The 16859-nt window shown below is 42.6% G+C and overlaps 1 protein-coding gene across 3 annotated transcripts in view; it reads left to right on the forward strand.

Moving 5' to 3' along the window:
* Positions 1 to 16859, forward strand: part of CD2AP (CD2 associated protein) — a 65755-nt gene that overhangs the window by 40286 nt on the left and 8610 nt on the right. For 2 of the 3 annotated variants that reach the window (XM_085218409.1, XM_085218411.1), the window contains 9 exons: positions 1758 to 1878; positions 2874 to 3058; positions 6507 to 6615; positions 9589 to 9680; positions 10366 to 10470; positions 11521 to 11557; positions 11964 to 12023; positions 14172 to 14331; positions 15725 to 15867. In XM_085218409.1, the coding sequence (XP_085074535.1) occupies positions 1758 to 1878; positions 2874 to 3058; positions 6507 to 6615; positions 9589 to 9680; positions 10366 to 10470; positions 11521 to 11557; positions 11964 to 12023; positions 14172 to 14331; positions 15725 to 15867 (1012 nt within the window). The remainder of the gene's footprint in view (positions 1 to 1757; positions 1879 to 2873; positions 3059 to 6506; positions 6616 to 9588; positions 9681 to 10365; positions 10471 to 11520; positions 11558 to 11963; positions 12024 to 14171; positions 14332 to 15724; positions 15868 to 16859) is intronic. The other variant, XM_085218410.1, reaches the window with a different exon arrangement.

Below are 16859 nucleotides of genomic sequence, written 5' to 3' on the forward strand. Positions count from 1 at the left end.
AGTCATGGCTTCATAGCTCTTAGCAACTGTTTTTTGGGGACATGCTCTGGTTTTGTTCTTCTGTTGTTGCTTGTTTCCTGTGCCCTTGCTGATCCCTTTCCCACACCCTGTGCAGCTTTCAAAGAAGAGCAAATTCCTCCCAGGTTGTGTGCTTCCATGGAGTACCATGAGGATAGCTGGCCTAGGAAAATGCTTGTCCAGTAATCAATCCCTCAGAATGGGTGCTCAGAACACACCTGCTTATTTGAAAACAAAAGTAACAAAAAAAGGGAAACCCACTTAGAATAGTGGTTCAAAAGTATGTATGTGAAGCTTCTTGAGATTCATTTATATGGATTGCTTGTTGGTTTTTTGTTATTACCTTTCTGTGTGTATAGTTTACACGTGAATGCAGTGCAGTTTCCATATTCATATCAAACAATCCTAGAATGGCCTGGGTTGCAAAGGCCCACAGCGCTCATCCAGTCCCAACCCCCTGCTGTGTGCAGGTCGCCAGCCAGCAGCCCAGGCTGCCCAGAGCCACATCCAGCACAGTTCTCAGTGACTGAATTGTATTCATTTGCTCTGATGAGCTGATGTATAACTTTGACAACTGTTCCAAGAAAAGAAAAGTTAAACTACTTAATTCCTAATAGGCAGACAAATAATGCAGCTCCCTCCTCCCAGCCCTTCTCTGGTCCCACATCCTGTCCTATTGATGGTGAGCTGAAGGCTGGAGGTAGATGGCTTCAGGAATGACCTGACTAGCATCAAGGAGGCTGGCTGTAAGGCTCAGGAACAGGGAAGAAGAGCTGTGTGCAGCATGGTTGATTAACCAGGGTTTTCTGTTATCAGAACTTGTGGGCTATGCATGCAGGGCACACGAACAAATGATAGTTCTAAGATTTCTGTAAACCTTTTCTTTCTCCTTTGTGTCTTTTCCTCCATTCTTGCTGGGTACAGAACCAAATAATGTGCTTGTTTATGGTATGTGCACAGCCCTCACTGTTGGATCATTAAAAAAGAATTCAGACCAGCAAAGATGTTTGTCATTTTTTTCCCTTTTGCTCAGAAGTCTGAGTGCTGTCCTGTTATAGAAATAACTTGGTGAAATTAATAGAAAGTACTGATGTGTGTCCCAGAGCAGTGCCTCCTTCTTGTGGAAATGGTGCCCTGTAGTAGGATTTTGAAATGCAAGGTGTCCTGAAATGGTCATCTCTAGCGTCAGCATCCAGAAGGGTTTATCTTCTATCAAAATACACAACAGATTCAACAGATGCAAAGCCAGGGGAAATCAGACTGATGGGAACTGGACGGTACAGACTGGCAGCAAAACTGCACAGAAGTCTCCTTAGGAAGCCAGACTGCTAGTTGTCTTTATTTCACAAATAGTGCAGTCTTTTCTTCTCCTGTTAAAGAAATAATTCCTGATATTCTGTTTGTTCCTGAGATGAACGTTTTGCTGTTCTGGATTGTGTGATGTAGGACTGATCTCATGGTAGGAACGATGCTATAGAGATGGAAATGACAGTAAATGATTTACTTGCTCTCACTTTTGGTGACTGTTTCTATGTGTTTGGTATGCTATTTTATTATTTTTAAGGTAAGCCACGGTCAATGGATGTTTCCAAAATTGTTCATGGTGTTTTAGAAGTGTGAATGCAATGGATAAGCATTTCTTAAATTGCTTAGATTGCTATAATTAAACGTTGCAGTGACGGTTACATTTAAATCTCCTTTTTTTCTTAGTTAGTAATATGCAAACTATTTCCATGCAGATAGAGGAAGGCTGGTGGAGTGGAACGCTGAACGGCAAGTTGGGGTTGTTTCCTTCTAACTTTGTGAAAGAGTTGGAATTGGCGGATGATGGAGAAACACAGGATGCTCTGGATGATGCAGGTGGTGTGCTGTTCTGTCCTAAGCCCTTAGCAAAGTCATTTTAAACCTCAGGTGTAATTTGGAGCGTTGTGGCTGTACAACCTTATATTTGATTCTAAGAATAAAATCTTTTTGATGTACTGTCTGAGAAATACAAAAATGGACACTGGAACAGTGCTTGATCTGTTTGTAAGGCAATTCAAAATTGAGCTGTTCCCCTGTGGCTGTGTAGCTGAGGTGGAAGCAGACTGTCTGTAGCTGTTACTTGGTCTGCTGCCTTGAAACCCTACTTCAGAGGTGTTGTGTTCAGAGGCACTATGGCAATGGCATGCCTGCAAATATTAGTTTGTAGGAGTGTGAGTAAATGCTGTCCCTTATATCTGGAAGTTGGGACAAAATTGTGAACACTTTTGTTATCTACCAGCGAACAATTTCAAGCAGCTTTATCTGATTTAAATGTTGAACGTGTTATAATAGTACTTTAATAACATTAAATATTTAAATAAATTCACAACGAAATTGTTTGGGTTATTTTTTAGTACTTGTTTTGAGCAATAGCAAAGCTGCTCTTGGTTCCTGGAGAGACATCAGTCTCTAGAAGTGCATCAGTTTGCTTTGCTGTGGCTGTTGAAACACAGCAGTCTTTGAGGTCATTAATATTCTTTATTGATTCTAGCAGCTATAGCTGTGCTGCACGTTCACAGAAATTAGCAGAAAAGATAACAGACTGGGGAACATTGATTATATTTGAAAGGGCAAGAAATATTAATGGGCAAACAAGTTAGTTGTCAGAATACTCAATATAATGTTGGCATCATTTCAAATGGACTTATGTTCAATGTACAGCTGGAACAGAACGTGAGGGATTACAGCTGTAGGAAACTGTTTGCAAGAGCAATTCACACAGCTGTTTCTCTTCTGTTTTTCCTCTGAAGAGCAAAGACATTTTCAGCTACAAAAACAACTATTTTTTCCTTCTTTTTTTTCTTTTTCTTATTTTTTTTTTCTCCTATCAGAGCCCGTTTTCAGTGGTCCTGCCTCACCTGTGCCCTCTCCTGGGAATGAAAGTGAACCTGGATCTGGACCAGCACAGCCAAAGAAAATTCGAGGCGTTGGGTTTGGAGATATCTTTAAAGAAGGCTCAGTTAAGCTTAAGACAAGATTATCCAGTAATGAATCAGAGGATAAAAAGCAAGATAAGGTTTGTAGTGCTTCATAGTCTTTTTTTGGGTTTCCTGTATTTAAAAAAGGAGGAAAAAAAAGAACCTGACATCTGAAGAACAAATATTGTATAGGTGTTGTTTGTTATAAAGTTTATTAGTATTGTTCAATAATCAGACTGTAATCCTCCGAGGGGTACCATGGAAAAGGAAAGAGTAGAGTCTTACCTATAAAACAAAGCAAAAACCCCCGAACTTCTGTGAGTTATATCACAGAATCCCAGAACGGCCTGGGTTGCAAAGGCCCCAGCGCTCATCCAGTCCCAACCCCCTGCTGTGTGCAGGTCGCCAACCAGCAGCCCAGGCTGCCCAGAGCCACATCCAGCCTGGCCTTGAATATCCACTGTAGAGGCAAAAAGTTCTGTTCAAATGTTTGGCATTAAAAAGCAAAACAAAACAAAAAAAGGCAGAGAGGGAAAATTAAGCTAATGTGAAAACTGTGCTTTCAAAGCCTGGTGGTTTAGGACATAATAGTTGTTCCAACACATCCAACACATCTGGCAGGACAAGGGAAATGGTTGGAAGTTGAGGGAGGGCAGATTTCAGTTGGATGTGAGGGGGAAGTTGTTTGCTGTGAGAGTGGTGAGGTGCTGGAACAGCTGCCCAGAGAGGCTGTGGATCCCCGTCCATCCCTGGAGGTGTTCAAGGCCAGGTTGGATGGGGCCCTGGGCAGCCTGGGCTGCTGTGAGATGTGGAGGTTGGTGGCCCTGCATGGCACAGGGGGGTTGGAGCTTCGTGATCCTTGAGGTCCCTTCCAACCCTGGTCTTTCTGTGATTCTGTATCTACAGCAGTCTCTGGTAATTCTTTTCTCTTTAACTGACTTTGTAGGTAGTCTGGCGCTGGGCTGCTGAGTTTCTTCAAGGAATATCGTTTTGTGGTTTTCCTTCAGTGTTGTGGTGGATGTTGAGAGACAGCACTGGGTATGGTGCTTTGTAACTAGCAGAAGTGTCCTGCACTGAATGCTGCCAGATTTTTGGCTTCATTGATGTTGCCATAAGCTGCAGATTGTGCAAGTCTGAAAAGCACTTTTTAACAGTTTTGCATCCTCTTTCACTTGCTTTTCCCCTTTTTTGAGTATGTGGTGAAAGGGGTACTTCTCCACACCTAACTTAATGCTGAGGAGATACTACACACATCACATTATATACTTTACTTCAGTTCTGTTGTGATGAACCCAAGAGAGCGCTTACCCCTACAAGCACAGCACAGTGCTTATAGCTGCATGTGTACACAGAGAACTTTTGTATGGGTTTTTGCTTTTGCCATTTGAGGTAATGCAGTATTTCAGTTTTCATTCAAGTGATCAATTCAAGAAAGCTTCTAAAACCTTTGTAAAAATTCATATATATGCATATTTTCTGTGTTAGGACTATTAATGCTGCTTTTGGAAAAGGCAGTCCTGACTGATTTGACTGTTCTGCCTGCCCAGAAATAACTGCAGAGCTGCAGGGCAGGGAGTGAAAGGAGGGCAGGCAGAGAGGAGGGGCAGGCACTTGTAATATGTTGGCCCTTCTGCCCCACACCTTCTTGGTAGCAGTGCTACGAGAGATGCTCATCCAGTGTAACGCTGTGTGCATCCTCTTTTCTTCTGGGTTTAGTGAAATCCTGAGGTGGTTCAGAAAACTGAAGTTACCAATGTGCTGTTTGTGCTCTGGGGGTTGCAAGGCCCGAGGGAAGGCACGTTGATCTGCATTCCCTTCAGGCTTTGTCTCCTCAAACAGGAATCCATGGGAGTTGCTCCACCTTTGTGTAAATGCTGTCAGAATTTCAGGTCATAACTTTCGATTTGCATGGACTGTTCACGATTGCTTTGCGAAAGGCAACTTTCCCTACTTTCTAGCTTATATCTTGGGAGTGGGAGATCTTACCTAAAATATACATTCAGTTGATAAGAAATCTGCTAAGCTGTTTTGGACTGTGTTATTTGACTACATGAACGCTGAAATGCATTGGTGCTTTATTTTGTTCTTTGCCTTGTTTGTGTTGTTATGGGCTCTTTCTCGGAAGATGGGGAATGAAGTGAGAAAGCAGTTTCTCATAGCTTAGAGGCAATAAAATAAACAGTTGAGTTTTGCATTTAATATTCCACTTACGCCTGTTGCCAAAGTCCTCCCAAAGGCCGACGTGCCTGAGGAGAGCATGAAGAGCCCCGCAGAGATAATTCTCACAAGGCTTTGCAAAAATGGATGCTTTCTTCAGATTTCTGCTCAACTCACTTTGGATTTCAGTGGAGGGGGACCGAATGGGTATCCTCCATCTTCATGCCAGCAGGGGAAAAAAGGCAGTCAGGAAACTGTAGAGCAGAGAAGGCTTTTTTCCAGGGACTGCTCAGCACAGGCAGACTGAGCGCTCTGAGCACTTCAGATGTTTGTGCCTTTCAGTTAGCTTCAGCATCCTGCATGGGTTTGGGTTATTTATACCCTGTCTGCCTAAACTTCCTCTCACACTTCTAATTGCATCTCCTTTTGGAAAGAGGGAAGTTAGGAAGATTCCATACTGGACTTGTTCGATGTCATAGGTGGGTTATTTTAGAGCTTCCTTTATGGAGAGGAGTAACTTGCGTGAGCGCTCTCAGCACGTCGCAGATGGCCTTAGGTAGCTTATTGTATGGCATGTCAGCACCAGCACACAGCCATCAGCTGTGTTTGAGGAGGGGAACTCTGGTCTCTCTGGCAGTGGTAAGTCTGCAAAGCTTAATTGTAAATAGCAAGGCATAGGGTAAGTAAAGGCAATGGGATTTTTCACATTGGTAGCACCACTGGGGTGCTCGGGTTTGCACTGACTGTAAGATATTCTGTTTGTGGCTCTTGTGGCTATGAACAAATGAATGCAATTGAAGCTGAGTCTTCCCAACAGCTCAGCATATGTCATGCACTGGAACAATTACTTTGGCTCGATCTTCACTCTGAGACTTCATACCCAAGCATCTCGTGGTGTGGCAGAAAGTGTCTGTTGGATGGTTATTTATTTGGGTTGTGTGCTGTGAATCACTGGGAGCGAAGGGAAGTTAGGGCAGACTTTCATATGCTCTTATATCCGTGGCAGTAGGTTCAAAACAAATCAACTCTTCAGCTGAGGTGGTGTGTGGCTACTGAAGATTCCTGCTGTATCCCAGTGCCAAGTAAATGCGGACACTGAGTTACTGTCAGCAGAGCTGTTAAATGACTACTTATCTTCTGGGCCAGAAGAGGCAGCTTCAGTAGTAGAACAGCAACTTTTGGGAAGATTGAAATACCGGTGCAGAAGTATATATGGCAATATAGTTCCCAGTTTGAAAGCTATGCTTTTCAAACCCTACTGCAGTTACTGTTATGGCTACTGCATTAAGTGCTTAATGCAGAATCTTGGTGAATGTTTCGGAGGTGATAATTCACACCGTCTCAGCTTATAAAGAGCTTCTGTTAACAGGTTCTCTTTGGTTCCTACAGCCATCACCTAACCATCCTCCTGGCACGAAGCTCGCTCACTTTCCCCGCGTAACAAAGATGGAAAACTCGTCAGAAATACCGAAGTCAGAAGCTGAAGGCAAACCAAAAGGTGAGGCGAATGGAAACACAGCTGTTATGTGGTGGCTTTATGGGGAGAAGTATTTGGATTTCAAACCAGATTATTTTTTTCTCCTGCTTAAAATTTCGTAGTTCTGTACGTCTTTTTTTTGTGTGTGTGTTACGTTCTTTGCCTTGGAGGAGTTACACAAATGTGGACGTGTCTGAAGGAGTTTTTGCTCACATTTTGGCAGAAAATTAATTGAAAACATTTGCAAGGAAGAAAACAAGGCAAGGGTTTTCAGTTGGCATTCATTTGCTGTGTTACCATACTTGAATTGGCTTTCATTTTGACTAGTTCTTAGCAGCCAGCTGGGATGCTGGGGAACTATTGCTGTGTGAGCAGGCCCTGAACTTGGTTTCTGGCCCAGGTCACAGCAATGGCTGTAGGGGTAGGGTTTACAGTGCAATTGCTGGTGCGTGTGCTCTCATAGATGTATGCTGAGTTTATTGCATCAGAAAGTATAATATTTATGTTCTGTTGAAATCAGTTCTCCAGATAGTTCCAGTTCCTTTGCATTTCTGTTTATAATAACAAAAGTTGCCTCTAAGAATTGATGCCTTCATTGAACAACCAAATTACATGTCTATGCCTAGAGGTTTATGTCTAGAGGGATGCCTTTTTTTATTTTTATTTTTATTTTTATTTTTTTTTTCAGCCAACACAAAGCCTCTTCTGGGAGTGTCAGCCCCAAAGGGAAAACTGACTTCAGTTAGGACAAGGGGAATGGTTTTAAAGTGAGCCAGGGGAGGTTTAGGTTGGATGTGAGGAGGAAGTTTTTCATGCAGAGGGTGGTGAGGCAGTGGACCAGGTTGCCCAAGGAGGCTGTGGATGCCCCATCCCTGCAGGCATTCAAGGCCAGGCTGGATGTGGCTCTGGGCAGCCTGGGCTGCTGGTTGGCGACCTGCACACAGCAGGGGGTTGGGACTGGGTGAGCGCTGGGGGCCTTTGCAACCCAGGCCGTTCTGGGATTCTGTGATTCTATGCAATGTGTGGACAGCTCATTCTGCCTGGTTCCAAATAAAGATGTTTTTTCAACTTCTGTATTTTCTGGAAATTCAAGTATATTTTTATGCAGAAATCAGTTATTTTGATGAAAGGGAGTACATAATTAGCAGAATTAAGCAAACAACAGGCCATTGGCTTTCTGCCTGCAGTCGGGGGGTTGTGTAATCAGGCAGAACAGAGCACTTGGATTGGCAGAGATGTTAGTAAGAGCCCTGCCTTATCTGTATCTCTAACAGTGTGCAGAATGCCTGGCTGTGCGAGCCGTCCATGGCTTTCTGTGCTGGCTGGCATGCTGAGGATTGCTGTTTGATGGAGTGGGGTCAGAGCAGTTAGCTGTTAAGTTTTGTTGTTGCAAAACATCTATCAAAATAAGCTTGTGTGTGATGTGTTGACTCTCATGCTGTGAGAGTGGTGAGGTGCTGGAACAGCTGCCCAGAGAGGCTGTGGATCCCCGTCCATCCCTGGAGGTGTTCAAGGCCAGGTTGGATGGGGCCCTGGGCAGCCTGGGCTGCTGTGAGATGTGGAGGTTGGTGGCCCTGCATGGCACAGGGGGGTTGGAGCTTCGTGATCCTTGAGGTCCCTTCCAACCCAAACCATTCTGCCATTCTATGCTACGATTCTACTCCCCAGAGAAGTAAGCACACCTGAAAGGAACGTTAAGTCTGGCAGTTATAAGTGTTACAGGAGAGCATTAGTAGATGATATCTATAGACACCACCCAATAATATCTTGTAACCTTTGAAAGAAAGCTTGGTGTTGTTTCTTAGTGGTTTTATTTTAATACAGACCACGGTATAGTTACATTTTGAGAGAGTTAAAAATAACATGTGTTCAATATATTAACAGCTAAACAGGGAGCTCTTAAATGTTTAGACTGCTGTGCCTTATTTTAGTGAGCCTCTGCTATTTCTGGGAAGCCTGTTGTGGCCTCTGGGGCAAATATGTAAGAAAACATTTTGTTTAAAGAATGAGATCCAAATCACTATTTGTCTCCCTCCCCTTTTCCCCCACTGTGTTTGAGTAGAACATCTGGGATTCCTGCTGCTGTACACTTAGTCCTCAGTCATTGGAAAGGACAAAATTTAGTCAGTATTCATAATTAAGAGGGAGTCCAAAGTTCAGATTCATCAGTTTGTAATAATGAAATGTAATGCAAAAAGTGCTTTCCAATGAAAACTTCTATGTTATTATATTTTGGCCTTCCTTGTGTTATTTTTATTCTAGCATAGGAAAGGAAAACAAATCTGAAAAAATCTGAAAACTGAAACAATTTTCTCTATTTTAGGTGGGTACGTTATTGTAGTGTATCAAATGGGAGAAAGGAGTCATTCTTCCTAATACCAGAGAGGCTGTGACTGTCAGAGCTGGTTGTTCAGACGAGCTCTGGTTTCTGGTGGTTACAGCCAAGCGATTCCTTTGCTTCAACGACTTGTTCTGACTGCAGAGCTCCAGCAAATGCACTGCTTGGGAATTTGAAATATCTGCAATTAGGGTCACTATAGAACAATCGAATGTGTTTAATTAGGCTTGCAGGTGTTGAATTTATGATAATTTTGAGGTTATAAGGGATTATGAGCTATGTATATGCTACTCATAGGTCAAAACAATTTTAGTGTTTGTAGCAGCAGAATTGGATGTGTATATGTGTAAATATTATATAATATGTGTATTATAATATATGTGTAATATTATATATATATATAAAAAGGATGTATGGGTGAAAAGGCTGCAGGGCTTTACCCATCAGGGAAGACCTACCTCCCTTACATTCTGCTATGATCTTGTTTTCCTCCTGACATGAGTGACACAGTGAGTAAAGTAGTGCTGGATGGCTGCTGTAGAAGAGAAGAGTGATTACAGTATGAATATTGAGCTCTCCTTTCAAACAGCAGGAGTGAGCTGTTAGGACTTTGGTCCCCATGGTATGCAATGTCACGATGTGCTGCTTTGTTTCAGCCAAGGAGTATTGCAGGACAATATTTCCCCATGAAGGCGTAAATGATGAACTGAGTTTTAAAGAAGGAGAGATTATTCAAATTATCAGTAAGGTAAGATGTTCAGTCTCCTGTAACCACTTATTGCTTTTGTAAGTTTTACACTGTTAAGTAAAGTATGAAGTATGTGACAGGGGAGTATTATTGGGCTGGATAAAATGTTTGAGTAGCTTTATATATTAATGCACACTGTTCTGTTAGGGACCAACCAAAGCCTCCATCCACTAAGATCACACAATGGATTTCCATGCTACAGTTCTTTTTTTCATTATTGTTTTTCTTCTATCTTAACTTACCTGTTTTTTCCTCAGAAGGGCAGCTTTGCTTACTTTCTGCCTTTCAGACCAATAAGCCTGATCATTCACATCAGAATTACTTTTATTTAGTAGAATTGTGTGCAATTCCAACCGCACGAAGTATTTACTGAACAAATTTCCAGTCAAGGATGATGAGAGCATTGACTGCTGTGCGTTGGATCGTAGCTGGTTTTGTTCTCTTCTTCCACTTGCTGGTCTTGTCTTCCCTTGAATGAAGTTACAGCACCATTTTGTGCTTTGTAGAAAACCAAGTGGCCAAATCTAGTCAGATCTGGAGCTGTTTCCCCTGGCTGAGGTAGCCATAGCATTCTTCTGAATGCAGTATTTTGAAAGAGTTCCAGGAACAGAGCTTTCACTCTGTCTGTTCTGGGGAAAAAAAAAAAAAGGAAATATTAATTGAAATAATCTGCTGTTTGTTTTAGGATACTGGAGAGCCAGGCTGGTGGAGAGGAGAACTCAATGGTAAAGAAGGAATCTTCCCTGATAATTTTGCTGTTCAAATACAAGAATTTGATAAAGACTTCCCTGTAAGTTCCTGTGTCTTTCATTTAGTAAAACAAAAACGTATCAACAAGGGTTATAAGACTCCACAGCACATTCTGCTCTTGAAAATACTAATGCAAATGTGTCAGTTTTTAACTTAAGAAGATTATCAAAGAAGAAAGATCTAAAGGTTTAACTTCTTTTAAATCTTTAGTAGAAAGATGCTCATATAGATCTCATATAGAGAAAGGTATGGTGCTGGTGCTGTGCTGATAGGTGTAACCAATGGCTGAATTAAACTCTGACAGTTCTGAAGGGAGGTGAGCAGTCTGTTCTCTTTCATCTGTAGTCTTGTAAGCATGCTTGCAAAGAGCTGAAAGACTCGTGTGCATCCATGCAGGATAGGGTGAATTTGGCCCCATGTGAGGCCATCTAAATGTCCACGTCTGTATGTCAGCTGAAAAGGGCTTCAGAACACTGCAATTGAGTGCTGTTTGAGACTTTGACAGCACATGGCTGGATTTGACTCAGCAGGTCAGGTTAGGAAATACTACTTCTCTGAGAGAGTGGTAAGGGGCTGGAATGGGCTGCCCAGGGAGGTGGTGCAGTCACCATCCCCAGAGCTGTTCACAGAATGCTTAGGTGTTGTACTTTGGTACGTGGTTTGGTGGGAAATATTGATGGTAGGTGGACAGTTGCACTTGGATGATCTTGGAGGTCTTCTCCAACCTTGGTAATTCTATGGTTCTATGATTTTTCAGTTGAAGGAAAGTAAAGAGTGGCTGTCCTGTAAAATTAGGTAATACTGGGTACGAACTGCGGCATCTTAATATTTAAATCTATTCTACAGCTGAAGTGCAGCTCTAAGACTTGAAGAGACCTTGTGTTTTGTTCTGGTAACTTGTTGGCTGGGAGATACAAGATGAATTACTCAAGTTCTCTCTTTGTTTCCTGTCTGCAAATTGATTGCTCCCTTTTTGAAGTGCTTTGAAATGAGCTCATAAATAAGCTAGATGTTACATTATGCAAAACGAAAAGCAAAGTGTCTGTCATTGATAGAGAATATCTGTTTTGTTTATTTACTTCTTTTACAGAAGCCAAAGAAGCCTCCACCTCCAGTTAAAAGTCCAGGTATGTATGATGTGCATGCTGATAGGTGCCTGTGTGAAAGTAGTAGTGCAAGTAGTAAAATGCAAAAACAGTACATGACTTCAGAAGAAGATTCAGAAGTAGCTTTGTATTTCTCAGTGCTGAAGCTGCCCCTAGTCACACTTTGAGCTTACTTTATGCCTTACATATTTTATTGCTGCTATGTATTGCTGCTGTCTATCTTTCCAAATTATGATGGAGCCTACTTGGGAAACACTGTAATAGGAGCCTTCAGTTGAGTAAGACTAAATGAGTGTTATAAATGGTATTACCCTCCTTGCAAAGGAAAAAGAATATAAACACAAATTCATGTATATCATATTTTTAGTTAGTGACTAAGATAATTAGAGCTCTTTGAGAAACGCCTTTGCTTTGGTTTTATATGCAGCTCCCAAGCCTGAATTACCAACTGGAGAGAAGAAGTTCCCTTTGAAGTCTGAAGAAAAAGGTGAGAGCAGTTTCTTTGGTAGATGTTAAACGTGTTCAGTTTAGCTGTGCTGTGCAACGGGTGTTGTTTGGAATCATGCAGATTCCAGCTAACAATACAATCTAATTTGATCTTAATGCTATCTCATGGTGTAGCCATGTTTGTGATGCTATGGAATTGCCTTTTGAGTGATCAGAGGAAGAGCCTTACTTCTATTAAATGCAGTTGCATAGCTCCCTGAAAGATCACAGAATCCCAGACTGGCCTGGGTTGCAAAGGCCCACAGTGCTCACCCAGTCCCAACCCCCTGCTGTGTGCAGGTCGCCAACCAGCAGCCCAGGCTGCCCAGAGCCACATCCAGCCTGGCCTTGAATGCCTGCAGGGATGGGGCATCCACAGCCTCCTTGGGCAAAGAACGTTGTCATCCATCATCTTCCCCTTCAATGGCTCCCATCCATAACGTGACCATAAGAACTGCCCACAGTTATGTGAGGGATGTTAATGAAAAAGGTCGAGGTCGCTCATGAGTCCAGAAATTAGGCAGTTCTGCTCTATAAATGTCAGTCCTACCTGCTTCATTATACGTACCATTGATTAGTCATCCCGACCTTCCACAGGGGGAAGTTGTTTGCTGTGAGAGTGGTGAGGTGCTGGAACAGCTGCCCAGAGAGGCTGTGGATCCCCGTCCATCCCTGGAGGTGTTCAAGGCCAGGTTGGATGGGGCCCTGGGCAGCCTGGGCTGCTGTGAGATGTGGAGGTTGGTGGCCCTGCATGGCACAGGGGGGTTGGAGCTTCGTCATCCCTGAGGTCCCTTCCAAGCCAGGCCATTCTGTAATTCTATGATTCCACAGAACACAGTTTTCCTGCAGCATTTCTTCAGAAACAGAAAAGGGCTGTTCTGTACCACACTTTGTTTCTCAGCAGCTGTCACATTCTGGAGCATTTTTGATGTGATGTATTTTTTCCTTAATCCTCCATTAAAGTTGAACACAACTATGTGAAGGTTTTACACATTACAAACAGAACCAGAGAAACTAAACTTCCCTCAGTTGAGATGATAACTGAATTTAACCATGTGTAGCGTTCGTTAAATTCAGTTCCAGGCTGGATGTGGCTCTGGGCAGCCTGGGCTGCTGGTTGGCGACCTGCACACAGCAGGGGGTTGGGACTGGATGAGCGCTGTGGGCCTTTGCAACCCAGGCCGTTCTGGGATTCTATGGTTCCATGAATGAGAAGTCAGGAATACAATTTGATGATGGCATTTCTCTGCCCTATTCATGAACTCAAGTGTTCTTATACATATGCATAATTGTTAAATTTTTCCTTGGCTAAACTGTAGGTGAAATAGAGGCGGGTGATCATCAGCAATACCAGCTGCCACTGAGCATTAAGGATTTGGACCCTGCGGGAAGCACGGGGGGCAGGAGTTACCCCATGAACAGCGCGTTGTACGCAGGGCACTCGGTGCCACCTAGTGGCAAAGTCGTGCAGTGCCCTGCTGCCTCAGGGCTTTCTTTTGGGTGTCACTCATTTACTGGTTTACAGGCTCACCTGTAAAGTACTGTAATCTTTCACTGTAACCTACTGGGAGTTTTTCAAACTGCCAGTGCCAGGTGCATGCCTGACTGAGCTTTGCGTGGAGAGCAGAAGGATATCCCACAGCCTGTCTGTAGGGATCGTGTCACTGGAATAGTCTTCATATTTCCATTGACTCTCACGAGTTTTGTGTGTCTCACTGGTAACAGGAGGAGGGGAAATGGCCTCAAGTTGTGCCAGGGGAGGTTTAGGTTGGACATCAGGAAACACTTCTTTACAGAAAGGGCTGTTGAGCACTGCAATGGGCTGCCAGGGAGGTGGTTGAGTCACCATCCCTGGCTGTGTTTAAAAGCGTTTGGATGTGGTGCTCAGGGCCGTGATGTAGCGGAGGGCTGTTAGAGTTGGGGTAGGATGGCTGGGCTGTGGTTGGACTCCATGATCTTTAAGGTCTTTTCCTACCTGGGCTATTCTATCATTCTATGATAAGGTGTCACTTCAGGCACTTGCATATCTGTCTTTTCACTACTACCTGAACCTGGGAGTGTTTCTGACAGCAGTTGCTTTGTGAGTCATTAGTATTGAAGGAATCCTAGACAATACAGTTTTTAATGTTTTGATGACTTAATTTGTCAGATGAAAAAGGAGCTTTGGATCAGAAGCCTTTGAAGCCACATGCTCCTCAAGTACCACCCAAAAAACCCATTCCTCCAAGCAAGTCTAACAGCTTACTGAGAGCCGGGATTCTGCAACTAAAACGTCCAGAAAAACCTGTTTTGCCATCGTCCGTATCCAAGTCAGTGTAACTTTATTTGTGTTTAATAAATGTATTTTATATGGCAATGTGCCTCAGGATGAAGAAGTTGTGATTATAGCAGTAATGTGGTATCAAATAATTACTGGATGTTACAAAAAATGTTATTGTGTTGGGGAAAAAATGATTAGAGCCAGAAGTTCAGTGTTTCAGCACTTCAGAATAAAGTAGAAGAAAAAGAAGAGGTCAGCACCATACTGTGCAGCAGGTGCTCAGGGTGGCCCATCTTCTCTTTGGGGAAGAAAGCTGTTAGTATAGAGGAGTTTCTCAGGTTGTTCTGAGGTTTGTCTTGAGTGTTGTCAGTTGAGTCACTGGACAGTTACATAGGGGACGTAACAACAAGCAATTGCTCACTTAGTTTCAGTTCTCTGAAGTTTCTTTGAGTTTGAAACGATAATTCACAGAGTTCCAAGAACTTGGCATCAATACTTCTCCATCCCCACCCCCTGCTGCAGTTCCCCCCTTTCTGCCTCCAGCCAAGTTGTAGCCAGGTTCTTACCTACCAGTGCAGGCACATTGTCACTTGACATCTTGGGATGTTTCCCAAGTGGAAATTTTGTCGTCTCTAACCATACTGGTTAAGGATGGAAAAAGGAGTATGTATGCATTTAGAACAGTTGTACTAAGCTGTAGTCCTCTAATAATTGCCAACATCACATTTTAGAGATTTTTGAGGATGTTAAATGTCTGAAACTTTAACAGTGCTTCAGGGAGATGAATGTGGTGTTGCTTTTTCTGCTGCAATGTGATTTCCAAATAAAAAAAATCTGGAACAAGTGTTGAGGTTGGCATCTAATCCATTTATGTCCTTTGCTTTTATAGCATGGCATAAATGGTGGCAAGACCTGCAAAGGGGGAGGATCACCTCTTCTTTCTTTCGTTCCTTGGGTAGGAGTTCAAAGGATGCATGGTAGAAGAAGAGCCATATGTGCAGGACGCAGGTCCTGTATGCAGAAGGAAAGAACTTCTTGGCAGCTCTCTTCTTTGAAGGAGAATTTTGGTGTGAGGGAATCTGAGTGTTTGATTCTGAATATTTCAAGAGAGATTACTGAAGGTGTTATTCGGCTTGCTTGTTTCCTGTAGCACCAAGGTATGATATGTTAGGTTTAAGTGCAAAAATAGGCCCTGTAGTAAACACACTAAAAGTTTTTGATAATTTTCAAGAGGATTGTACGTGTCTGACAACTCTACAAGAGCTGGAACAGATCATGAACTGGCTTTTATCATAGTAGATGATAAGTCTTCTGTAAGACTTTATTTTAAGCAAACGATTTAAAAAGTGGTGAAATCTGACATATATGTATTTAATTCTTGTTCTTGGCATGTTGTAAATATTGAATGTCATGTCTAGCTATTGTCACTTTTCTGTTTACAGATCTAATGGAGAAGTTGTTCATCTTCGACCGAAATCTGAAATAGAGCCAGTAGCAAAACCAAAGTTAGACTCTGAACAGTTACCAGCGAGACCAAAATCAGTAGAGGTAGATTCACTTGTGGTAAAGAGCTCTCGAGAATCAGGTAAGAAAGCAATAAGAAGTTCTTCTGGGTCTTCCTGCTTCGATTGTGGTGTTTTACAGCCTTAGAATAAGGTCTTGGATTTATTCAGAATGCCTCAGAGTGCAATTATGCCCATTCTGTTGGAAATGTATGTTTTTAGAGTAGTGCAGGCAGCTCATGTTAAGAGTTAGAAAGCAAGGTACAGGTTTCATAGGGTATTTGGAGGCATAAGCTCTGTTACAGCTATGATAGGAAGGGAGGAATACAGGTATCAGCTTATTCTTCCAATTGGAAAGCATGGTTTTTTTTTGCTCTCACTTTTATCTTGCATTTTGTTCGTTCTGCTCTTGCATTTCAGGTAACTTTTGCATTTCTATCTAACTTGCCTATTTCCAGTAGTGCCATTAACTTTTGCATTTTGTGGTTAAGTTGGCAGCTCCTGTGGGTTATGATTTTCTTTTCCTCAGGTGTAACAATCCTGATATCTTTCATAACCAGAATGGCAACGCAGCAGCTGTCAGACTGGGTATTTGTATATCATAGAATCCTAGAATGGCTGGGGTTGAAAAGGACCACAATGATCATCCAGTTTCAACCCCCTGCTGTGTGCAGGTCACCCACCACCAGACCAGGCTATATATGAAAGCTTATTTCAGACAGATTTGAAAACAAAACAGAACACGCAACTATTTGTTCCTATTTGTTCCTATTTGCTGATGTCAGATTTTTACAGGTTCAAATAGAAATTTTAGATTTTGGTACCCAAATTGATGGGAAAAATAAAAACAAAGCATCCAGTGGCTGCCAGAACATGCTCTGGAACTTGCAGCTTGATAGTTGATTGGCTCTCTGCTCCTAACAATCTGGGATGTCTAAATCACAGCAGTTTAATCATTGTCTGGGTTACTGGAGGGGATGTTAAGGGCTTTCCCATGACTGACCCACAGCAGTAAGAGGGGTGCAGGCCGGAGACGTTCAAAGCCAAAGGTGCTGCAGCACTGGCAAAGCAAGAA

Source organism: Meleagris gallopavo, chromosome 2, assembly GCF_905368555.1.
Source record: "Meleagris gallopavo chromosome 2, MGAL_WU_HG_1.1, whole genome shotgun sequence".
NCBI classification, from domain to species: domain Eukaryota; kingdom Metazoa; phylum Chordata; class Aves; order Galliformes; family Phasianidae; genus Meleagris; species Meleagris gallopavo.